Source organism: Lynx rufus, unplaced genomic scaffold (assembly GCF_022079265.1).
Source record: "Lynx rufus isolate CCGP_SWC_20201006 ecotype Redwood Valley unplaced genomic scaffold, mLynRuf1.p SCAF_18, whole genome shotgun sequence".
NCBI lineage: Eukaryota > Metazoa > Chordata > Mammalia > Carnivora > Felidae > Lynx > Lynx rufus.
Window position 1 is genome coordinate 25,040,661 of NW_025814832.1, and position 24,681 is coordinate 25,065,341.

Below are 24,681 nucleotides of genomic sequence, written 5' to 3' on the forward strand. Positions count from 1 at the left end.
TCCCTTGGTGGGAATGAAGGCAGCTGGCTCGGGCCTGAACCTGGAACTTGGGGACCCCTAAAGGTTTCGGAGCTGGGATACTAGTAGACATATAAGCATCCTGAGGGCGAGATGGGTACTTGACTTATTCTCCAAGGTGTCTCAGCCCCTGGCACAGTACCTGGCCCACAGCAGCCCCTCAAGATGTGGTATTTGAACGGATAAACAAGGTGATACAGGAGATCTGAGTGAGTCCGGGATCAGGTTTCAGCTTAGTAAAAGTGAGATCTTGAAGCAGTCACTTTCCCTCTTTAAGCCTCAGTTTCCACATCTGAAAATGCGTGTAAAAACAATCCCTGCGTATCCAGTCCTTAGGGTTAGAGCCGCATGAGATCCAGTGAAAGTGCTTTCAAACAGTCAAAGGATGATGATCTCATTTGGAGGGAGGAAGACTGGATGCCCTCCCCTTGGAGGTGTAGCCCCCAAGCCCTGCCCCAGGGACCCTCAGGGAGATCAAGTTGAATGGATTTTGCAAGCTGGTCAAACCAGAGGATGACGGGAGGGACTGCTCAGCGGGGTAATTCCTGATTTGGGGGGAGGAAGCTGGCAAGGGTGTAGGGGAGGAGGACTCACACTAGGCAGGAAGGCTTGGAATAGAATCTCAGCTACGCCTGGTATTTCCCAGCCCTTGGCCCCATCCCCCACCACCCTCTGGGATCCACCCCACATTCCTTTCCCAGAGGAAATGGGGGAGGGGGCTGAGAGACTCCCCAGGCCTGTAGGATCATTTATTCAAACTGTGTACACCCTTCAAGGCCCTACTGTGTGTACCCCCCCCCCCCCCCCCCCGCTGACATCCCTGTGAGCCAGAGCTGAGCAGAGGAGGTGGGGTGGGGAAGGTGCAGGTTTGTGTTGGAAGAGACTGGAACCTCCTTGCTGCCTGGCCAGGTTAGAGGGCAGGAAATGGACATCACATGTGGTTTAACATTTCCCAGGTCCCTGAAGCCCTGAACACAGAAACCCCCTGCCGCTTCTCCGCCTTGCCCCTCCCTGTAGCCCTCAGAAACCTCAGCAGTTTCCAGGGAAGTGAATTCTTGATCCAGACCCACAGCAGCACCTGTTGGCCACGAAAGGCTCCATGGAGCACGACGGGGGAGAGTCACTCCATTTCCTCAGAACCAGAGACTGGGCTTGAAGCAAGAGGAAAGGAAGTTAGACAGCTGGAAGGACTTACTGGCTGCTTACCGGGAGAGTGGGCCAGATTCTGAGCGAGGACATCCCTATGGTGGTTGCCCTCTGCTTGGGGCCACAGACTCTGACATAGCTGACGACGGCCTGGCGGTGCTCCCGGCTGGTCTCCGAGGGCCTGGCCTTGGTGGAGGCTGGCGGTGTGACAGGGAGACCCAGGGCAGGCGAGGGCAGGAGTGGGCCTGACCCAGAATCCTTGGTTTTCTAGTGACAGAGGGGTGGGGGAGGGTGCTAATGGAGGTGCCAGGTCTCCACTCCTCCTGACTACAGTTCTTTCCCATTCTGCCCCTAAGCCCTCCTGACTCAGCGCTGGAGGCAGCCTTGCTCTTCCCGTCAGGCTTCCGCCAGGGTGGGGGTGGGGGTCCAGCTCCTGCACAGGGGGCCCAGCAAGCGGCAAACAGGAAACAGGAGAACAAAACCGCTCCCTGGCCCCCACTCACCCTGGCCCTGCCTCACCCTCACCCTTCCTCCTCCCTTCCTTCTCCCTCCCTCGCTCCTGCCCGGCCCTGTAGTCCTCTAGTCCCCCTCCCTCTGCCCTGGCCCTTCTCCTCCCCTACCCCTCCGTCTTCCCGCCTGCTGCTTCCCACTCTGTCCACCACTTGATCCAACCTCGATCCAACCTTGATCCAACCTCAGCAAGGGCTGTCCTTGCCGAGGACACAGGTGATGGGATGCGGGTGAGCAGGGGGAGCTACCCCTTCTGTAGGGTTCTCCCTTCTGATGACTGCCCTACAAGGGCCCAGCCCTATGGCTCTTCCTCCCCAAACTCCTAGATTTGGGGGCGGGGGGCCAGGAGCTGCTCCCCAACCCCAGCCTCCCTTCCCTGGCTGCAGACTAGAATTTGGGTAGAAGATCCACAGTTGGAGTGAGGGGCTCTGGGCTTGGAGTCCCATGCTGTCATAGCAAGCTAGGTGCTCTTGGGCCTCCATTTCCTTCCCTGAAAATTGGGTCATGGCAAGTGGCCCTGGGCCACAGCGAGTGGCTGTGGCGAGAAGCCACCGTGAACAAATGAGATAGAAAAGGTGGCGGTGATCGCACGCCCACTGGCCAAGGCCTCTACTGGCCCCACCCGGGAAGGGGCCTGGGAAGGGAGCCAGGAAGGGGAGGCAGGCAGGGTCTGCCATCAACATGGGCTTCCTGTCTGACTCACATGCTGGGGGTGGGGTGGGGGCCAGCTTGGAGCCCATTGTCAGCTTGGTGGTGGCCCCTCTGGGTGAGGCTAATGGGCAGGGTGGCCCCGGGGGCGGGGGGGGGGGGGGTGGAAGAGGGTTGGTCACAATCCCCTACAGGTGGTGACGGGGACTTCACCTGCAGCCTGAGGTTATATCGTAACTCTGGTATGAGAGTCCGTCTGCTCTCAGTGCTGGGCAGTGTGTGTGTGTGTGTGTGAACTGAGGGGGCAGAGGACCAGTGCATGGAGTATGTATCCTGGACAACGTGTGCGTGTCATCTGGCTTGCCTTCGTGGGTGTCTCTGTGGGGTGGGGTGTGTGTGGAGCATACAGGTGAGTGCCTGGGGCGTCTGGTGTGCTTTTAAGGACACAGTGGGTATGCTTGCAAACGCGTCCGTGTGGGGTGCGTGGACCAAGTATGCACGGGAGGGTGTCCAAAGTGTGTGTGCATATGGAAAGGTGTCCACACACGATGTGTACGTGAGGGGAATAGTGTGTTTACGTGGGGTCTGTGGACAGAGGGAGAGTGAGTGTGTGTGGGTGTGGATGGGAGGGTAGCCGGTGTATAGGTGTGTGGGGGGTGTGGGTCCATACAGGGTGGGCAGGACTGTGTGCGTCCCTGCGAAGAACATGTGTGCCGGAGTGAATGTGTGTTTCTCGGGCACAGCCAAGCTGGATGCGCGTGTGCACTGTCGAGTACAACGTGTGTGGGCCGGGGCAGTGTGAGTTTCCGTGTGAGCGGGAGGGTGAGGGTGTGTGTGTCTGTGTGTGCCCGTAGAGGGTGTGCAGTGTGTGGCTGCGCGGGGGCGCTGTATAGTGCCTCCCGCGCGCGCGTGTGGGGTGGGGGGGGGCGGGAATCTGGGCGGCCGCGCACAGGGGCCGCCCCGGAGGGGGAGGTGTCTGCCCTGCCACTCGGCGGCGTGTCCGGGCTCAGGCGCCTTCAGCCAAGAGGCTCCGGAGGCGCGGGAGGCGCGGAGCTGCCCCAGCCGTCCTGCCGCCATCCGCGCGGGCCGTCCGTCCCCTCGGGGCCCCTGGGTCCCGGGCCCGCGGCTCCGGGGGGCGGGCGGGGGCCTCCGGAGCCCGCCTGCCGCCCGGGGGGCCGAGGACGCCGCCGGCCGGGCGCCGTGGAGCGGCCGGGGGCCCCCGCGCCCCGCGCCCCTCTCCGGAAGCCGGGCCCGCGGCTCACTGGGGCGGGGGTGGCGGCGGCGGCCGGGCCCGGGCCCGGGGGCCCCCTGCGGCCGCGGCGCTTGTGGGCAGCGCCGTGTGGCGCGTGGAACGCGCGGGGGCCGGGGGCTGGCGCTGGGAGCGCGCCGTCGGCGTGGACTGCAGCGCCCCGGAGCCGCGCTGCCTCTGGCTGCCCTGCCTCGTCCACAGGGACCGCCGCGCGCCGGGGCCGCGCCGGGCCAGGGTGAGCGCCGCTGGGGGGTGGGGGGGGGGTGGGGGGGAGGCTGCCGGGCCGGGGCTAGGGGGCAGGGGTCCGGCCTCGACGGGGCGGGTAGGATCGGGCCACCAACTTCCTGGGATCTTTGAGCTGAGTGCGCCCTGCGTTGTGGGACCGATGCCCCAGGAGTGGGGAGTGAGCGAGGAGCTGGAGACACACGCGGGTGAGGGTGGCAGGTTGTGGCTGGGAGCTTTTCCCGGGGTGCTGGATGAGGACTGGCCAGTCTGGGTGGTGGCCTCCAGTGGCTCAAGCCTCTTGGTTTATAGGCAGTAGAAGGACGGAAGGGACCAGGGTTGTTTGAGGAGATGCCGGGGCATGGAAGCCTGAGGAGTTTGGCTGGCAAGGACCCCGAGTCGGAGGCAGGCAAGGATCATACTAAGTGGACTGGTGGGCACCACTCCGCCCTCTCCCTGGTAGGGGCTGTGGGCACAGGGGCATGCACGGGTTTCCTGGTGGGCAAAGGAGGCAGAGGTGGCAGGTAATGAGTGATCTCAGGGTGAGGACTGACAGGGCTGGAGATAGGGGGTGGGGACAGTGTGTCTGATGTCCGGGATCGACCAGGCTGGTAGGGCGTGAGTCACAGTGGGCGCCGTGCCCAGCATGAACGCTGTGCTCCCTGCAGTGACCTCTTTATGCTCCTAGGGGGGAGGAGCAGGACTCCTGGGTTCTGGTTCCTGGTGTTGCCAACCCACCACGTGTCCAGTTCTGTCTAATTTGTGGCCCTGGGGCCATCTGCCCTCTTCCCACCATCAGTTGGTATTTCTGGATGTCTCTTTCGTTCCTGGCATGAGGGCGAGAGCATTTGGAGATGGATCTGGGCCAGGAGAGCCGTAATCAGTGATGTCCCTGTGTCCCCCCGAGCGTCTCCCTCTCCATCCCCTTGTCTCTGTGCCTACCCCAGAGAGGCAGAGTTGTGGATGTGTGTGAGCTGAACTCCTCCCCAATCTAGTCACCTTTCTGTTCCCATTGCTGGCTCATTCTCTGTTTCTGTGTCCATCATCTCCCTCCCTGTAAAGATGAGAGCCAGACCCAGGGGTGTCCCAGGTCAGAGGGGAGGAGAGGAAATGTGTGAATAATAGTATGAAGCACTGAGGTTAAATCCAAGGAAGAACTTCCCACAGGGGAGCCGTCAGGTCTGGCTGTCCCTGGGGGCCGTGGTGTCTCCTCTTCAGGCCGGGGTGTGGGAGCTGTGGCAGGGGGATTACCACACTGACATTCTCAGGAACTGGTTGGAAGAGATGGGGGAAGGGGGACTGGAAGGAAGCATAAGAGGAAAGGGAGAGGCAGAGATAAGGGAGGGGGTGCCGATGGTGTTTGGGCCAGGAGGGGGCCTGAGAGAAGAAGGCCTGCCCGCTTCCCTGGGTTACATCCAGGCCCCTAGAGAGTGGCACCCCAGGCAGCTGGCAGCTCCAGGCAGGATGTGTGCTGGAGGAGGGGTGGGGGGCGTGCGGGGACCTGTCCCAGCCACTTCTCGTCACTGGGGCAGCTGGTGGCTTAAACCTTAATCCAGGACACCGGCAAAACAATGGGCGCTGCAAACAGCCTCAGCTCTGAGCCCCGGTGGAGGGCGTGCAGGGGGAGGCAGTCCACGCTGGGGAGGCATAGGGGCTTCTGGTAGGAGCAGGCAGGGGGGATCCGCCAGGCCCTCTGCTCTCCCTGATCAGTTCCTTGCCAGGTCAGCAGAGATAGGAAATCCAGGGGATTTCGGACCTCAGCAGAATTCCCAGAGAATTTTCTCCTCTGGACTCTTCGGACCCCCATGGGGGTGTGGAGCTCAGTGGACAGGCTGGGCTGGGGCTACAAGTGGAAGGAGCCGAGGGGCCATCGCTGGACCTCCTGCCCCATGCTGGAATCTCAGCCGCGGCCTCCCAGACTGGGGATCATCAGCTTTGGCTTGAACCCTTCAGGAGAATGAGCGCTCACGTCCTCAGCTGGTAGTTTTCCAGACGGAGATGATGAGAATGGTCTCCCTGGCCTGGAGCTTCACTTGTTCCTTGTACCTTCCACCTTGGCTGTGTTCTCTGGGACTGCACGAAGCAAGCCTACTGCCCCTGTCATATTGTTCTTTAGTCTTCTGAAATTTGAGTCTCAAGTCTGCCTGACTACAACCCCACCTCCCACCCCAATACAGAAATCCCCAGCGAAGGGCTGGACCCAGGGCTCTCTTCTACCAGAAATGTGAACAGGCTGGCGGCGGGGTGGGCGGGGGCTGGGGGGGTGGATACACGAGGGAGCTTCTTAGCATCAGTACATCCAAGTGCCAATTTGAGGTTTCTCAAAAGCAGTTGGGCGAGGGAGAAAGGGGAACTTAATAGAGAAGGGGGCAGGCCCTCACCCCAGAACTGGGGCTTCCTCCGTCCACATCCAGCCTGCCTTTCTTCCCCTGAAGACTCTGGGCTCGTGCCAAGGAGGGAGGGGGTTGAGGAGACTGTTGAGGGTGAGGGTGAGCCCTCTGAGGTTTGGATTAGGGCCCCCCAGACAGGTTAGGATGCCTGAGGTCGGGGGTTAAAGCCCCGAGGGAGGCATCCTGGCTTTTCACCAGGCAGCCCGCCCTTGTCTTCCGTCTTGGCCAATCTGCCGGCCGCCTCCCTGTGCACACAGGCATCTCTCTGACGCCCTTCTGTCACCCGCTTTCCCTCTCTGCGTCTGAGCAGGGAACCTGAGGTGAGCCCTCTCTCAGGCAGTGTCCGCGCTACTCTCTCTCCCGCCCCAGAAACAGACCTGTGTGCCCTCAGACCCTGGTCTTCAGACATCCCCTGCCTGTCATCTTGGGGAATCCCAAGTATTCCAGCGGGTCGGCCAGAGGGCAGCCGAGTATCTCCCGCCACCCCCACCCGGTTCCCCTCTCAGATCCGGTGACCGGCCAGGCCTCTGGCTGGGCTCCGGAGCTCCAGGAAGTCCCTTCAGTTGTCTGATGTCCAGCCCGCTCCCTCGTGGCTCTAGTCCCTCACCTGTTGCTGCCGCTGCTCCTGAAGGATGCTTGTGCGAGCCAGTCTGTGTGTGCGTGCGTGTGGGTGTCTGTCTGCAGCATATGTTGTGTGCGTGTGCCTGTATGTGTAGGCATGTGTGGGAGACTCTGATCACGTGCGATCGTGTGCGCACGTGCTTGTCTACATAGCCTGTGTGTGTAGATTCATCTGTGCCTCCGTGTGTACCTTTGCACGTGAGTGTGCTTCTCTGGGTGTGCGGATGTGTCTGTCTGTGTGTGAGATTATGCAGCAGGCGGGAATGAGCTCAGCTGGCAGCAGGCACTTCCCAGGCCAGAAGGCCCCGTGTCCAGATCCTGGAGCGTAAGAGGTGCTTGGCGAACATTTGCTGAGCCGACCTGATTGAGAACCTGGCTGGCGGCAGGGAGTTACTTCCCTGGGAGCAAAGGTGCCATGAGGGGATCGAGGGGAGAGAAAGAAGCAGCTTTGGACTGACGAGCGAGGGAGAGGAAGGAAGGGGGTGAGGAGGAGGTCGGGGAGCAGGGGAGCGTGCGTGGAACCCCAGGGCCCTTGCCCCCCTCCCCCTCCCCTGCTCCAGGCCCTCCCCCTGGCTGCGGGAGGCAGTGTGCACACCTGGGAGTGTGGGTCACACGGCCACTCAACCCTGGTTCCCTGTGCTTCCACAGCTGCCGCTGGGCCCGAGAGATGGGTGCTCCCCTGGGCGCCCCCTCCCCTGGCAGGGGCCGCGGACACTGCTGCTGTGCAAAAGTCTCCAGGACGGCTTTGGCTTCACCCTGCGCCACTTCATTGTGTACCCCCCTGAGTCAGCCGTGCACTGCAGCCTGAAGGTACACCCACCTTGCCCGCTGCCCTTGCCCGTCCTGAGGAAGCTTCAGTGGGGGGAAGGGAGTTTCGTCTGCACTGTCCCCTCCACAGCCCTTCTTCCGTGGCCTTGGGAGGAGGGTCCCTGAGAGGCCGGGGCAGCCCTGGCTGGGTCACTGGCACTGTACGATTGTGGAAGAGATCCCTAACTGCCCTGGGTTTGGTCTTCCCAGGAGAAGGGTGAACGGGTTCAGGGCGATGAACTTGGGGGTGGGGGAAGCCAGGATGCTCACACGCACCCCCAGACTCTTGGCCTCTGAAAACTGAGCTGCCTTCTCGAAGAGGTGAAGTTCCTGGGACTCTTTGTCCTGTGGCCACTTCTGAGCTGGCTTTGTTGCTCCCTCCCTAGCCTGAGCTCTTGGGGAGTCCATCCTAAAACACCTCCCAGAGTGCCCCGGGCCCTGCACTCGCCTCGGCTCTGGGCTCTGGGTGCTGGAGAGCGCCAGGCCCGGAGGGGGGCGCCCTGGGTTCTAATCCTAGTGGAGCTCTTTACATAACTTTGGTCTCACTCACTGGTCACTTCTCCTGCTGTAATGTGAGGGCGTCTATGTACTTGACCCCCACGAGCCCTTCTGGCCGTAGTATAAATGTCCGGTTCTCTGTGCCTAACCTACAGTGTGGGCTGGGGGCGGGCCAGGCATGCGGGAAGAGTGAGATCCTCGGCAGGAACTGGGGCTCCTCAGGAGGGCCCCCCTCCCTTCCCCCACCTCTTTCCCAGCAGGGCCTGAGACAGACTTATTTTGGAGTCAATGAACCTGTTACTCCCCCCCACCCCCTCCTTCAGGGCTGAGACCAGCTGTTTGGGGCTCTCCTCTGGGGAGCTTGGTCTCACCTGCCAGAGAACCGGGGCCTTGGGTTTCACTGCCTGTGTCTGTGTACTTGCATGGCTCTCTTTGTGTGCGCTTGGGTGCCCACTATGTGGGTCATATGCATGCATGTTTGTGTATGTAGGCGTGGGTAGATAGGTGTCTCTAAATACACGTCTTCAGTATGTGTCCCTGTGCGCTCTCATCCGTGTCTCAATCCGGGAGCACCTGCGTAAACTATTCCCATTGGCTGCAGCCGTGCTTAAGAGTGTAAGTGGGGGCTGACGGTGTGTGAGAGGGGCACAGCCCCCTGCCCCTTGATGCCCAAGGACACCAACCTTCTAGTTCCCTGGAACCTCCAGTCCTTCCTTTCCTCTTCCCCCAGAATGTCGCTGCTGCCTGGCCCCTGCCCCCTTTTCTCAGGGGGCCCTGCTGAGGGGTGACCCGGGCGGATGCAGCCTGAGTGGCCTAGGCTGGGTGATAGACCTGTTTCAGAGAGACCTCGCTCACGTGGGGCGCTGGAAGACCCTGGGCGGGGCAAGCCAGGGGTGGATTCCATCCCCTTTCCAGAACCTGCCCAGGGCTGGGAGCCTGCAGGGAGCTCAGCCGTCTAAATGCATCCATCTGCCTTTGCCACCCGCTCACTGTGCTGTCAGCTCACATCAGCAGGCGCGCACCCCACACAGGGAGGGCAGGGGCAGAGGGACTGCTCTCCAGCAGTGCCCCACAGCCTTCATGTCTTGGCTGGGGTGCCAGAGAGTCCTGGGTTCCAGCCCTGGCTCGGAGTGGCCCTGGATAAGTCACGCCCTGTCATCTGCGGTAGAATGGATGGTCTGTGGACAGGGGTAGATACGATGATGCTAAATGTCGGATCCAGCTCTGACATGGGACCCTGTCTCGCTGGCCTCCTTTCCCTCATTTCAGTTCCCTCCCCAGATCCAGCACCCTCCCTCTCACTACCAGGATGACCCCAAAGGTCTCCCTAGTGGGTCTCCTGGACTCCATTTCTTAGCCCTGCCGGATGCTAGAACCCTGTTCCCTCACTGGTATGTCACATCCACTCTCTCCCACCCAAGAACCTTCACTGGCTCCCTCTTTCTGTCCTTTCAAACCTGAATGCTTTAGTCTGACTTCTGTCACTTGCTGGTGTTGCTTTCTTTCTCGCGTCGGCTCAGCTGATGCTGTCCTACAAATGCTTGTTTATTTCTGCTGCCCAGCGCCTGCGTACTCCCCTCCCCTCCCCCAGACCTCCCTCTCCCCTCCCTCCTCAAACTTGCCTTAAAATCCCCTCCCCCAGAGGGGTGCTAATCAGCCTTCCCTTCCCATTCTCTGAGAGCTGATAGCCACTGTTTGCACTCGTCATGCCTGCTTATCTGTGTCTGCCTGTGTGTCCTCTCTCTGTGCGTTCCGTTTAGTGCCTCCTTCATCGGGCTTGGGGCTCCCCAAAGGAAGGGGTCATGGGTCCCCCCACTGGATTGGGGGCGAATGGCTGAAATACAAGGTGGTGGGATCAGCAGTCATGAGAGGGGGTTGGTGTTATTGGGGACCATTGCATGGGGCTTGATGACCGTCCCCACTGACACCCCTCCTGCCTCGTCTGGGCGCCAGGCTAGTTGAAGGAAGATAAGAGGGGAGGCCTTGGGTGGGGGACATCGAAGGGCCCGCCCAGGTGGAGCCACTGAGGGCTGCACCCAGGCCCCACACCCACCTCTCTGTCCCCTGCAGGAGGAAGAGAATGGAGGCCGAGGAGGAGGTAAGGAGTGGTGGGGGTGGGGCCCAGGGCTGGGGCTGAGCTGGGGCCCGTTTTCCAGCTTCTGTTTCTCTCCCGCTACCCAAGTCAGCCTGGGTTTTGCTGCCTGCCCTCCCACCGCCCCCAGCCCTGACTGCTGTCCAGTCTTTGCTCTTCTCTGTGTCTGTGCTTTCTCTCCTCAATCCTTTTTCTTTTCTTTTCTTTTCTTTTCTTTTCTTTTCTTTTCTTTTCTTTTCTTTTCTTTTCTTTCCTTTCCTTTCCTTTCCTTTCCTTTCCTTTCCTTTCCTTTCCTTTCCTTTCCTTTTTTCTTTTCTTTCCTTTCCTTTCCTTTCCTTTTCTTTTTTCTTTCCTTTCCTTTCCTTTCCTTTCCTTTTCTTTTTTTTAAGAATCCAAGAGGCAGCACATTTATTCTGGGCTCTAGGGGAGAGCTCCCTGAATTTCATTCCTACTCGTCATCACCAGTGACATGAGGACAGATCTTGGGCCCGCCAAGGCCCTGTGGTCCCTTCGATGCTTCCTTTCTTTTCTCACATTTGTCTCCCTTTGAGCCTGTCTGTTCCACACTGGGGGTGGTGCTCTGGGGAGCAGATGGCTTTCTAAGACCTGGCCTCTGCCCTGGAGTTACTCCCAGCCTAGGCTGAGGCACAGACACAGGGCGGCAGAGCCTGGGGGCTGGTGGTAGGGTGCAGCTGACCAATGGCTGTCCTCGGAGATGGAGACGCTGGGGTCCTGTTGGGTGTGAGGGGAGCCCTGAGGTCTTTATCTTACCAGATGTGGGCCTGCCTCCCCTGGCTGTCACCCTCGCTATCCCAAAGGGCCCCTTTCTGCCACCCGGGGTATTCAAGGCAAAACTCCTTTTTTTAAAAAAAATTTTTTTCAACGTTTATTTATTTCTGAGACAGAGAGAGACAGAGCATGATTAGGGGAGGGGCAGAGAGAGAGGGAGACACAGAATCGGAAGCAGGCTCCAGGCTCCGAGCTGTCAGCACAGAGCCCGACGCGGGGCTCGAACTCACAAACCGTGAGATCATGACCTGAGCCGAAGTCGGACGCTCAACTGACTGAGCCACCCAGGTGCCCCAAGGCAAAACTCCTTTAACGGGCAGACTTCTTTCTCTGCTGTTGGGGCTTCTGCTGGGCAGTTGTGGTGACACTCCTGAGCCTCATCGCAGAGGCCCCTGGGGGCAAGGGGAAGAGCCAGCTGACCTAGAATAGGCCCCTTTCTCTGATGGAGACAGTTAGCAGCTGGGGTGTAATGTGATGTCATGAGGGGGCGAGTACTCATCTCAGGATCTTCAGGCCTCTGCTTAGAATCCTCTGCCCCTAGGGAAGGGGGTGGGGTGGGAAGCGTGGGCATGAGTGTCTGTGAGCCTCAGGGCCTTTCCGCAGCTTTCCCCAGGTCTGTGGGTGTGGGCATTCTGCATGTGCGGGTGTCTGCCCCACTAGACAGGGACCTTCACGAGGTCAAGGCCCATATCTGTCCATCCTTTTCAGTCTACTTTCTGGCACAGTGCTGGGATGAAAGCACCATTTAAGGAGTGATTCTGTGCGTCCGCGAACGTGTTTTCCCCACACTGGTCTTTGTTCTCCCAGGGGCGGATCCTCTTGTCTTATCCTATACATCCACGTCTCTGTGAATGGGTGGGTCCGTGTTTGTGTCCGTGTGAGTGTGACCGTTCTCTGAGTGTGTGTCCCCTGTGTGCGTAGCTGTGCATGGGTGTGACCTTCAGCAGCCACCCCCAGCTAACCTGGCTGATGCTCACCAGGACCCTCCCCCCGGCACCACCGCCTGGAGCCCATGGATACCATCTTTGTCAAGAATGTGAAGGATGATGGCCCCGCCCATAGAGCGGGCCTTCGCACCGGTGAGCTGTCCTTCTCTGGGTCTCTTCCACCTGCTCTCTGGTTAGGATGGGATTCTCAGATCCAGGTGTTGGGGCAGGCCCTGTCCTGGCGCTGTCATCCATGCCTGGTGCAGGGGTTCTCAGGAGGGGCCATGGTCACCCGTTGGCCTGCTCACATGTGGTTCTGCCCCCCCTTTCCCCAGGAGACCGGCTGGTGAAGGTGAACGGGGAGAGCGTCATTGGGAAGACCTACTCCCAGGTCATAGCTCTGATCCAGAATAGGTGAGTGCCCCCTGCCTCCCTTCTCCTGTAATAGCTCCCAGCACGCTCACTGAGTCCCTGCACACCACCCCCTTGACCCTGGGGTTGCCCTGGCGACCAGGATCCCTGTTCTCCCAGACCCTGTTGCCTCAGCCTGGCCTGACTCCCTGCCCTGTCTCTGTAGCGATGATACCCTGGAGCTCTCCATCATGCCCAAGGACGAGGACATCCTCCAGCTGGTGAGTCCTGCCCTGCTGTCTGAGGCGGAGGGGCCCTGGGGCCTGGGGGCGGGATACATCTCTCCTCCTTGGGGCCTCCCTTCTGCCTTCGGGAGGCAGAGAAGAGTGTAGGGCGCCGCACCAGTCCGGCACTGCCCAATCAGGGATGCCAGGCCCATCCCTGGGCTGGGGCCGGTTGTTGCTTCATTCAGGGCTGCTCTGTGCTGGGGGAGGGGGAGGCGCTGGCCTTGGCAGGCAGGATTCTTGCCAGAGTATCTGGAAGGAGAGTGGCCCAGCGGGCCCTGCCAGACTGGCACGTTCTTGTCGGCTCCCAAGAGACTGTTCTCCACACCCCCTCCCTGCCTGGCCCCGAGTGAGCATGTCTTCTGTAGCTGTGTCCACACACACACACACACACACACACACACGCACGCAGACTTACACACGCCTACATATGCTATCTTTCTGTGCACACCGACCCCAGGCCTGTCCCAGAGCCCAGGGCAGTCCTCTCTGCCCAGTGTCCAATTTCCTGATCTCATGGGTCTTAGCCAGATACCAGCTTGCTTGCCCCCAAGGTCACTGCCCCCCTGGGGGAAGGCTGAGGGCCAAACCCAGGAGGCCCTGGGAGCCGGGCTGGCTTCTGCCCTGGATGTGCTCTCATAATCACTGTAATCACGGTGCCATGCTTGGCACCCTGCCCCTCTGGGAACCTCCACCCTCTGACCTGGATTGTCCCCTTGCCCTTCCTGGGGAGGGGGAGGTAAGCCTGGAGGCCCAGAGAGGTGGATGGCTCTCCACAAGTCTCAAAGGCCCTGCGGGTACACTTCCCCAGGCCGAGGCAAGGAAAAGCCAGGAGGGGGTGACAGGGCGGGATCTAGGGCTGCCCTCCATCTCTCCAGCCGGAGGAGGAGGAGGGGGGCAAGGGGTGGGGAGAGCAGCAGCCTTGAGCTCTGTTACCGGGGTTCCAGGTTCGGGTGGGCTGGCGGCCCCAGATGTCAGCCTCTGGGGCCCTCCGCTGGCCCCCACCATCCTAGGCCAGCCAGAGGGTGGGGCCCAGGCATTCCTGTGGTTGCGAGCCAAGGCTGGAGGCCAATGGGGCCGCGGCAGCTGCTGACGCCACCGCCGACGCGGCGAGGCCCCTCCACACCCATCTTCCCCTCCCTCCTCCTCCTGCCAGCCAGCCGCTGAGAGAGAGAGAGAGAGAGAGAGAGAGAGAGCGCGAGCCGGTGGGGGGCCGAGGGCAGCCGCTGGGAGGGCAGACTGGGGGTGGGGGACAGAGGTGGGGCCAGCACAGTGGTCAGGGGGGATTCACCCCCCGGCCAGGGAAGGCGGAGGCTGGCCGCGATGCTGTCGCCAGCGCCTCCGCCGCCGTGGTGATGCGGGGAGCCTGGGGAGCCGGCAGGATGGCAGGAGGGAGAGGTATGTGAGTGTCCCCCGGCTGGGTGTGTGGGTCCGAAGGGGGCTGAGTGTGAGTACGGGGGGTGTGGTCTAACTTGTCCTCATCACATGATGTGTGTGTCTGGGACTGGAGGTGTAGTTTATATGTGTCTCATTGTGTTTCGCTCTGTGTGTGTGTGTGTGTGTGTGTGTGTCTTTGGGTGTGTATTTTCCAGTATCTCCTTGTGGTGTGGCACGCACATGCGCGTGCGCGTGGGAGCGTGTGTGTGTATGTGTGTATTGTGTTTCACTCTCCCACCCTTTGATACTTCACCCTGAGAGACGCCCCTGGGCACCCATCAAGGGCCAGGCTAGGCCAGGGCCACAAGGCCTCTGTCCCTAGGGGCTGCCTCCTTTTTTGGCTGGGCCTGGGCACCGGCCCTGTCACTCCTCAGCAATGCAGCGTCAGCCTTGGCTCCCAGTGCCAGATTCCAGGCCTGGGGTGGCAGAAGGTGGCCTGAGGCCCCTTAGACGGTCCGGCCCCTCCCCCAAGCCTGGCCCAGAGGGAGCAAGAGGTGGGCAAGTTTCTCTTCACTCCGGAGGCCCAGGAGCCAGGCCCCGGCTCCCTGTCCAGGGGACAGAGGGACGGCGGGGCTTTCCCAGCCCCCGCCCACCCCCAGCCCACCCCGTCGTGGACACACCCCTTGGTCAGCTGCCGTCTCTGTCTTCTGCCACCTTGACTGGTCTCTGGTGGGTTTTCCCAGCCCAGCCCGGGGGGCTGTGGGCACTGTTGGATGTAAGGCAGCAGGGAGGCGGCTGAGGCCAGCATGGGGGAGGACCCCAGAAAACAGATGTTGGAATGTTTGTGGCTACAGGCAGTCCTTGTCATAAGTCTTAGAGAAATCCTGGCTGTTTCTCTAGTGAGAGAGAGAGAGGGAGAGAGAGAGAGAGAGAGACAGTGAGAGAGTGTGTGTGTCTGTGTGTGTGTGTGTGTGTGACTCTCAAAGGCCTCTAATTTCTTTGTTCTCTCCCTCCCTCCCCCCCGACTCTCTTTGGAGCATGCCTTCCGGCTCCCACCCACTCAGGGCCCCCCTGCCGCTTGGTCCTTTCCCTCAGTCCACTTCTCTAGGGTCCTGATCTCCCAGGGCTGATGTAACTCCGCCCTGTGGGACTTGTCCAGCCCTGCTCACCTGCCTCTGTGTCCCCGGCCAGGCCTACTCCCAGGACGCCTACCTGAAGGGGAACGAGCCGTATTCTGGAGAGGCCCGGAGTATCCCAGAGCCGCCTCCGATCTGCTACCCTCGCAAGACTTACGCCCCGCCAGCCCGGGTCTCCACCTGGGCCACTATGGTGCCTGAGCCCCTCTCAGCACTGCCCAGTGACCCCCGGAGTCCTGCTGCCTGGAGTGACCCGGGGCCCCGCGTCCCTTCTGCCACCCGTACCCACCCGGACAACTCTTCCTTGGGGATGAGCCAGCCCCGCCCCAGCCCTGGTGCCTTCCCCCGCCTCCCCTCAGAGCCCCGGACGCCCCGTGCCTTTCCTGAGCCTGGCAGCCGGGTGCCCCCCAGCAGACTGGAGTGCCAGCAGGCTTTGTCACACTGGCTGTCAAACCAGGTACCCCGCAGGGCGGGGGAGAGACGGTGTCCTGCCATGCCCCCCCGGGCCCGCAGTGCCTCCCAGGACCGGTTGGAGGATGTGACTGCCCACCGCCCATGGCCCTGCTCCACCTCCCAGGGTGCCTTGAGCCAGTTGGGTCAGGAGGGCTGGCACCGAGCTCGCTCAGACGACTACTTGAGCCGGGCCACCCGCTCAGCCGAGGCGCTGGGTCCAGGAGCACTGGTGTCACCCCGTTTCGAGCGCTGTGGCTGGGCTTCCCAGCGTCCGTCTGCCCGCACCCCTGCCTGCCCACCCAGGGACCTTCCTGCGCCCCAGGCCCCACCCCCGCCTGGTCTGCAAGGCCTGGATGACATCGGCTACATCGGGTACCGGAGCTACAGCCCATCATTCCAGCGCCGGACTGGCCTCTTGCACGCACTCTCCTTCCGGGACTCACCCTTCGGGGGGCTACCCACCTTCAACTTGGCTCAGTCCCCTGCATCGTTCCCGCTGGAGGCCTCCGAACCACCCAGGGTTGTGCGCCCAGAACCCAGCACCCGGGCTCTGGAGCCCGCCACCGAGGATCGCCGCGACGAGGTGGTCCTGAGGCAAAAGCCTCCCACGGGCCGGAAGGTCCAGCTGCCCTCCGCAAGACAGATGAACCTTGGGTTTGGTGAAGAGTCCCCAGAGCCAGAGTCCAGTGGGCGAGTGGAACGCCTGGGCAGGAAGGTGGCCCCTTTGGCCACTACTGAAGACTCTCTGGCTTCTATCCCCTTCATTGGTGAGTGACAGTAGAGGTGACTGTCTTGGGAGACTGGGTCGTCTGTGCCCTGTTTTACCCCACCCACCTGTCAACCATGGGCAAAACTCTGGGTTGAGTGCCGATTTCTCTGTTTGTCCGTCTGTCTGTCTGTCCATCCATCCGTCCTTTTGTTCTCTCCTGCATCCTGTCACCCTTCCTTTCATTCATTTCTCCCCTAGCCATCTTTCTTTCCTCCCTCCCTCCTTCCTTTCATCCTTCATCCACCCGTCCGCCCACCCATCCATCACTTCTCTTCTTTTCCTCCTCCCTTTCTTCTTCCTCCCTTTGTTCATTCATTCTTCCTTCTCGTCTTCCATCATTCTTTCTTTTCATCCTTCCTTCCACCCTTGCTTTCTTCTATCCTTCCTTTGTTCCTTTTACTTTTTGTTCCTTCCACCCACCCTCCACCCATCCATTCATCCAACAAATATTTGTGTCAGGCACCGTGCTAGGCTTCAAGCTCTTCTGGAGCGTGTGGTCCAGCAGCCGGACAGATGATCGGACAAGAATAACCCCATGGTGTGTGTGTGTGTGTGTGTGTGTGTGTGTGTGATGGGAGTACAGGGGACTCTAGGAGACAGAGAAGGGTGACATGGTCCACACTGGGGCGTGGTAGCCAAGGAGAGAATCTTAGAGGAAGGAGATTAGGGCTAAGATTTGAAGGATGAGAAAGAGTTAGGGGGAGGACGTAAAGGGAGAGAATAGAATATGCCAAGAACCCTGATGTGAGAGAGGAGGGTGCCTTTCGAGGTTGCCAGAAAGGGTCCAGAGGGGCTGTGTCAGTCTCTGGGGAGTTGGGGACGTTATCCTGAGAACAGAGGGGACACTGAGAGTTTGCTGCCTGTGGAACAGATGTTGGATAAGGGAGAGGCAAGAGAGAGGAGAGACAGGGTGGTTCCCAGGTTTCTGGTCTACCTAGAGGATTGTGCCTCACCCCTACATCGGGAATGAGAATGGGGCAGGAAAAGGTTTAAGGTTTGCTGACTGTGTCTATGAGGGTGCAGGATAGGCTGGGCTGGGTCTGGGGGCTTGAGATAAAGACCAGATACAAGATCATGAGACTGGGACCAGAAGTGGAGAGACAGGACCTGGAACTGAGCAGGGTGAGCTCACCCTATGGTGGTCATGGGAGTGAGGGAGAAGAGGCCAGGCCAGACCCAGCCCTGGCCTCCCCTGGTCAGCTTTCGGTCAGAGTGGGCAGACACAGCGTCAGTAATTTCCCAGTGTGAGGGGGAAACGTAGCGCCTGCCCTCAGGGAGCCCCCAACTGACGGAGGAGACAGTCCTTATCCTCAAGAGACCCCCGGTCTGGTGGGGGAGATAGTGCGAAGCTCTCAGGAGCCAGTCCAGGGAGGGTGGCTCAACCTCAGGCCTGGGTGTGAAGGAGGAGGCAGGGGCGGAGCCTCCATGCTCACAGTCTGGGGATGGGGGGGCCCTTGGCCACGGGCGTATTGCCAGCAGGGCCTCGGAGGACCGAAGCCTTGGGCACGTGGTCTGGGCCAGGACGTGAGGCTGGGGGCGGGGGGCAGGCAGGTTTAGCTTTCTGCCACCTTTATCCACCACTCCCCTCTGCTTGCAGATGAACCCACCAGCCCCAGCATTGACCTCCAAGCCAAGCATGTCCCTGCCTCCGCTGTGGTCTCCAGTGCCATGAACTCAGCCCCCGTCCTGGGCACCAGCCCATCCTCCCCAACCTTCACCTTTGCCCTTGGCCGCCATTACTCCCAGGACTGCAGTGAGTGCTCCCTGAAGCCCTTGCCCCGTCCTTTCCCTGGCTGCCTGGTCCTCAGGGGTCTCTGCTGGGCTTGCTGCCTGATGTATGGCCTCTTCTTGCCGGCTTCTGCTACTCCAGGGGCCCCGTGGGTGGTCACCTCCTGGCCCTGCCCAGACAGGAGGGCTCCAGGGAAGCCCTGGCCCTCCTGCTGACCCTGTGGGTGGCTTTGCAGGTAGCCTCAAGGCCGGCCGCCGCTCCTCCTACCTGCTGGCCATCACCACAGAGCGCTCCAAGTCCTGTGACGATGGGCTCAACACCTTCCGGGAAGAGGGCAGGGCTCTGAGGTGAGGACAGCGTGTGGCCATCACAGCCACCCTGACTGGGCTGGGACGGGGCTCTCGGCCCTGGTGTCCTCTATGCCCCCCAGGCAGTGAGCTCCCTCCCTGGAAGGCTTCTGAGCCTTGGGATTTGAGGAGAAGTTCTAGCTGTGCTTCCTACCTCCCTCACACTCAGTTCTCACTCGCCAGGCGCCTGCCAAACCGAGTACCCAGCCTGCGAATGCTGCGAAGCTTCTTCACTGATGGGGTGAGTGGTGAGCGTGTGCGGGCGAGAGTGTCCGGGGAGCTGGGGAGGGACCGATGCCTCGGCTGTGGAACCCCGTCTTGGGGTGGGTTTCTAGGCCTCTGGCTCCCAGGGCGGGAAGTGGTCTACTCTGGCTCCTGTGTCCCTCCCCCACCCCCCAACCCTGTAGGCGATCCCCTGGTGTCAGCTATATGGGCTGTGTCATCACTTAAAGACACCCGCACCCTCCACCCACCCAAGGCCTTGGTCCATATCGTTCCCCCACTTAGAATGCCCTTTCCACACACTCCCCTCCACAGCCACATGACTCACCTTTTAATTCCTTTTTTTCTAATTTTAATTTTTTACATTTATTTATTTTTAAGAGACAGAGAGGGACAGAGCATAAGTGGGGGAGGGGCAGAGAGAGAGGGAGTCACAGAATCTGAAACAGGCTCCAGGCTCTGAACTGTCAGCACAGAGCCCGACGTGGGGCTCGAACTCACAAACCGTGAGATCATGACCTGAGCCGAAGTCGGATGCATCTGTCGCCTCTCTTGCTTGTCTCCCAGATAGAATGTAAGCTCTGTGAGGGCAGGGATTTCGTTTCGTTTGCTTGCTCCCTGTGGGTACCAAAAACTGCCTGCACAGGGTGGCCTGGGGCGGTATTTGTGTGGTGTCTTCAGGGGAGGGGGGACATTGGAAAGGAGGGGGACACAGGACTGAGAGTGATGGACAGGCTGGAGTTTCCAGGCTCAGACCCTGGGGAGATGTGGGGTCAGTTCTGAAATGGCCTTAACTCTTCGTGATTACGGGTAGACTAGAAAAGCCACTTGATTTCAAACCCTCGGTATCTTTGGTTCATTTAACACCTTGAGGATATTGTCACCTGGCTTATTCCTTATCGCTTCCTCTGCTTACTTAACTCTCCCTTGACCTGTCACTTCTGTTGCTGGAGTCGTGTTGACACTATCACTTCCTCTGTTTAACTCCTTGTGGACATGACTACATGCTCCACTAACTCAGCCTTTGTTGATGTTTCCACTTCCTCTGTTTATTTAACTCCGTGTTGTCACAATCACTTCCTTTGTTTCCTTAGTTGCTTCAAGTCCATAAAATTAAAGGAGGTACCAGATTGGCTTTTCTAGCGTGGTGAGACATGTGGTCGGCAGGTCATAGCCTTTCTTCCTTTCTGGCTTCCTCGGCACATACGTCCCATGACCTCAGCGCGGTGGTTCAGAGAGGGCAAGCGGGGCCTGTGAGGCCACACAGCACAGCAGAGCGTAGCCCAGGCATCCACCAGGCCCGTGTGGCTGTGCGAGGTCCATGGGCCTTCTGGCATGCTGGCACCGTGGGAGCCCCCCTAAGTTGCCCTCCGTTGTGTCCCTGCAGTCCTTGGATAGCTGGGGTACTTCCGAAGATGCTGATGTTCCTTCTAAGCGACACTCAACCTCTGACCTCTCGGACGCAACCTTCAGCGATATCAGGAGAGAAGGCTGGTTGTATTATAAGCAGGTCCTCACCAAGAAGGGGAAGGTAAGGTGGTTGGCAGCCTGAGGTGGAGGTGGATGGACGCTGTCTCCGGCAGAACTCTCCGGCTTTTATACCCGCCCCACAGCCTCTGGAGCCAGAGGGAACCAGCTGAGGCTGTAGCCTGAGGGGTAGAGGTTAGATATTAGGAAGAACTTCCTGGGGGGCATAAAGAACTCACGAACAAGAGGGGTTAACCAGAGAGGTCGTCTCTGCTGCTGCCGGAGGGATCTGGTCAAACTGTGCCTGGAATTCTGACAGAACCATCCCACAGTGATCCTTGGTTGGCTGATCGCCCCAGAAAGGGTCACTGGGGGCTCACAGAAAATGAGGGAGCAAGGCCAGGGTGATTCTTTCGGAGGAGCTGAGACCCCAAAAGAAGGCAGACGTTAGCCTTTTCGGGGCCTTGCGGGGCCAGCAAAGCTTTTAGTCTTTATCCTAAGAGCCACTGAAGCCCCTGGGGTCTCTTTCATTTGGCTTCCTGGGGAATGAATTAGAGAGGGGCCCCGGCTGGGGCCGGCTGGAGGCAGGAGGACCAATTAAGGGCGACCACAGCGACGGCTGGGCATGCAGGTGGCAGGGGGAGACAAACAGGATCCCAGAGCGAGGAGGCCGGGGCCCTGGGTCCACGGAGGCGACGCGGCCCGGGCGAAGCTGAGCGGAGCAGTTAGCATCGACCTGGGCTCTGCCCTTGCCTGCATCATGAATTGCCCGGGGGAAGCTTGGGTGACTCACCCGCCTATGACTCAGTTTCCTCGTCTGTAAATAGAGCTAACAACAATCCCTAGCATATGCACCTGTTGCTGAGGATTAAACGAGATGATCTCAGCAAAAGTGCACCCAGTGCCTGGCACGGGGAGCTGCTAGTTCTCTGCTATTAGTTGAATTTTCCACCCCGCCTTCTCGGGGTCTTGTACCTGGAGAGAATGTAAGCTTTGAGGTCAGACAGACTGGGAGCTCCTGCCCAGCCACTTATCCAGCATATGGTTTTGGGCAAGCCCCTTAACCTCTGTACCTCATTCTTCTGATCTGTAACGTGGGGACAGTGACATTCTACGTCCCGGGCTGGTGGGAGGTGAAGTGAGATGTATGGGCCAGATGGGGCTGGCATCCATCTGTGCCCTCATCCAGTCCACGATAATGACTGAGTGCCTGCCATGCTCCCGATTCTCGGTCGAGGTTCTGGGTATTTAGTGGTGTGGGAGGCAGGCCATCCCACCCCGCTGGGGCTCAGGACAAGCAGAGGAAGCACCCGGTGCATAATAGTTGCCAGCCCACAACTGTCAGGACTGGAGAGCTGAGACGAATGGCACGCAGTAGGTGACCCCAGCCTAGGCGGGGTTGGGGGAAGGTGTCGGGGAGGCTGTGACATGAAGGGTGTGTGAGAATCCACAGAACAGGGAGGGGGTGGGAAGTGCTCTGACAGTGGAGATGCCCTCCTGGATGGTCTGGGAGAAAGGAACAGAGGGGGTGTGCTGGGTGGCCGCGAGCCAGGTGAGAGGTAGAAGCCGAGGTGGGGAGTCAGGTGCCTGCTTCAGGACCTCATCACCCAGGACAAGCCTTTGCAGGGGTTTAGATGGCGATGGGAGGTGTGTAAGCCCAGGAGGCAAGGGTCACATCTGTGATAGGAGGTGACAATGCCATTGCTGCTGTCCAGGTGAGCGAGGGCGGGGGCTCTAAGGTCGTGGCATGGGGCGGAGGGGAAGGGACAATTTAGAGACACTGAGGGACCGATGGGTTTGGCTTGCTGATGGCTGGGAGGTGAGGGAGGGTGGAGGAGGCAGATGATGGCTGCGGGGGCGATGGGGCCTTCCCCTGAGCCACAGGGCACTGGAGGGGCAGGTTGGTGAGTGGAAGCCAAGGGTTCCTTTGGGGACTTATGGAGTCCAAGGGCCCTGGGTCATGCCCCGGTGGGGGTGTCCTGGGTTCAGAGGCTCTAGGGCTGTGGCACTCGGGAGGGAGTCTATCAGGGTGTGCACTTGTAGCCACAGGTGTGGGAGCACTGAGGGAGAAGGCGAGAGACTGGCTGCACCTTGAGAGGAAGCGGGGAGAGCAGACCAAAGAGGAAAGCCAGCAAGATGGCAGGAGGGGTTGCCTAGGAGGGCAGCAGGGGCCAGCTGTGTGAGCTGAGGAAGGGGAGATGAACCCTTCCAGCCCCAAGTTTGAGCTCTTCTGAGGGCCAGGGGAGAACTGCTGACTCCGGCCTGCAAGGTGGCCCATCTCCCAGCTCTGGATGGCCCCAGGCAGCCGCGCCACAGTGTCTCCCAGGCAGGGATGGGAACTGGGCCCTTCCTGCTCACTGACCGGTACTGGAGGACAGGGGCTTCCACTCCTGGCTTGGCCAGGACCCGATTTCACTTGTCCCCTCGGTGTTGTGGCCTGGGAGTTAGGAGAGGGGTCATTAAGTCAGCTTCGGGCCCTTAGTCTGTCCAGGGAACTGATGTCCAGCCGGATGTTGTCCGCTCTGGCAAGCCTAGCCTCTCCCGGGCAACCCCCACCCAGCCTCCAGGCTCTTTCAGAGACCGTTCACTGTCGGGCAGAGGGAGGTAGGTGTGACAGGTCCCTGCAGTCACAGACCTACCATTTGAGCAGGATGTAACCTTGGGAACTGGCTAGTTCACCTTTCATTTACCAGTAGGGAACACTGATGCCAAGGGAGGGGGCTTGACTTGTCCAAGGTCACCTAGTTGGTTCGGTCTCAAAGGGTCACCTTGTTGGGGTGCCTGGGTGGCTCAGTCGGTTAAGCGTCCGACTTCGGCTCAGGTCATGATCTCACAGTCCATGAGTTCGAGCCCCGCGTCGGGCTCTGTGCTGACAGCTCAGAGCCTGGAGCCCATTTCAGATTCTGTGTCTCCCTCTCTCTCTGCCCCTCCCCTGTTCATGCTCTGTCTCTTTCTGTCTCAAAAATAAATAAACATTAAAAAAAATTAAAAAAAAAAAAGGTCACCTTGTCACCCCCCCTCACTCTGACATAAGAAATTCCCCTGGAGGGGCGCCTGGGTGGCTCAGTGAGTTAAGCATCTGACTCTTGATTTCAGCTCAGGTCACGATCTCATGGTCGTGAGATCGAGCCCCGAGTCGGGCTTTGTGCTGAGCTTGGAGCCTGCTTGGGATTCTCTCTCCCTTTCTCTCTGCCCCTCCCCACTTGCACGCCCACTCTCTCTCTCTCAAAATAAAAATATGAACATGAAAACAAATTCCCCTGGAGGGTCATGTCATTTCCTGCTCTGACAATCCTGTCTGGGTCCAGCAGGTCTGTGGTGGTGGGCAGGGCTCATGGTCAGATGTGGCCCCGTGTTACCCGCCAGCCACGGAGTTTCCTCATCTGGCTCGTTCTGAGGGCAGAGGCCCCTGTTGGATGAGTGGTAGGTAGGCCACCGGTGCAAGGAAGGGAGCCCTGGGCCTGATGGGGGAGAGCCTCTGCCCTCAGGGTGCTCCGAGGATGATTAATTCATTAATTCATTTATTCAATAAATATTGATGAGCACTTACCCTACGCCTGTGGAGGCTGTAGGCTCTTGGCTAAGGATGTGAGAGGACAGACCAGTTCCCGGCCCCCAGGAGCTTCCCATTTACTGGAGAAATCCGCAACCAGCATTAAGCGGAGGTTACAGTAAGCACTCAGAGAAAATGAACAGGGTGATGTGAATTGCCTTTAATTCTGGAGGTAGCAGGGAGCTGCATTTATTAAAAAAATGGTCAGTGGGGACTCCTGGGTGGCTCAGTCGGTTGAGCGTCTGATTCTTGATTTCAGCTCAGGCCATGATCTCACGGTTCGTGAATTCGATCCCCTTGTTGGGCTCTGTGCCGGCGGTGTGGAGCCTGCTTGGGATTCTCTCTCTGCCCCTCCCCGACTCATGCACGCTCTCCCCCCTCACCCCCCACCCCCCGCCTCAAAATAAATAAATAAATATTGTTTTTTTTTAAAAAAGAAAGAAAAAATGGTCAGCGAAGTCCTCACTGAGGAAGTGATGTTTGTGGCATTTGATCTCAGATCTAAAGGGCAAGGAGGCCACATGGAGAAGTGAGGGAAGGGGCTCTGGCCAGAAGGGACAGCAAGAAAGAACAAAGGCCCCAAGAAAGGAAAGGGTTGGCTTGTTCGCTAGAGAAGGGCCCCTGTGTCTTGACACAGCGAGAAAGAAGTCGGTGGAGAAGCTGAGTTTGGAGGGGGAGAGACACATCATGGAAGTTCTTGGGTTTGATTCCAGTGGCGGTGGGAACCTACCAGGGAGTGCTAAGCAGGGGAGAGACACCATCTCGCTTACATTTTATTTTATTTATTTATTTATTTATTTATTTATTTATTTATTTTTTAACATTTATTTATTTTTGAGACAGAGAGAGACAGAGCATGAACAGGGGAGGGGCAGAGAGAGAGGGAGACACAGAATCTGAAACAGGCTCCAGGCTCTGAGCTGTCAGCACAGAGCCCGACGCGGGGCTCGAACTCACGGACCGTGAGATCGTGACCTGAGCCGAAGTCGGACGCTTAACCGACCGAGCCACCCAGGCGCCCCTCGCTTACATTTTAAAATGGTGGCTGCAGGGGCGACTGTCTGACTCAGTGGGTAG

At 59.5% G+C, this 24,681-nt stretch overlaps 1 protein-coding gene across 1 annotated transcript in view; it reads left to right on the forward strand.

Moving 5' to 3' along the window:
- Positions 1-3,074: 3,074 nt before the first annotated feature.
- Positions 3,075-24,681, forward strand: part of ARHGAP23 (Rho GTPase activating protein 23) — a 51,682-nt gene continuing 30,075 nt past the window's right edge. Inside the window, 12 exon segments of the mRNA XM_047080417.1 lie at positions 3,075-3,144; positions 3,568-3,806; positions 7,453-7,614; positions 10,180-10,207; positions 11,971-12,069; positions 12,252-12,330; positions 12,494-12,548; positions 15,120-16,284; positions 17,884-18,039; positions 18,251-18,362; positions 18,546-18,603; positions 19,972-20,115. Coding sequence (XP_046936373.1) covers positions 3,075-3,144; positions 3,568-3,806; positions 7,453-7,614; positions 10,180-10,207; positions 11,971-12,069; positions 12,252-12,330; positions 12,494-12,548; positions 15,120-16,284; positions 17,884-18,039; positions 18,251-18,362; positions 18,546-18,603; positions 19,972-20,115 — 2,367 coding nt within the window.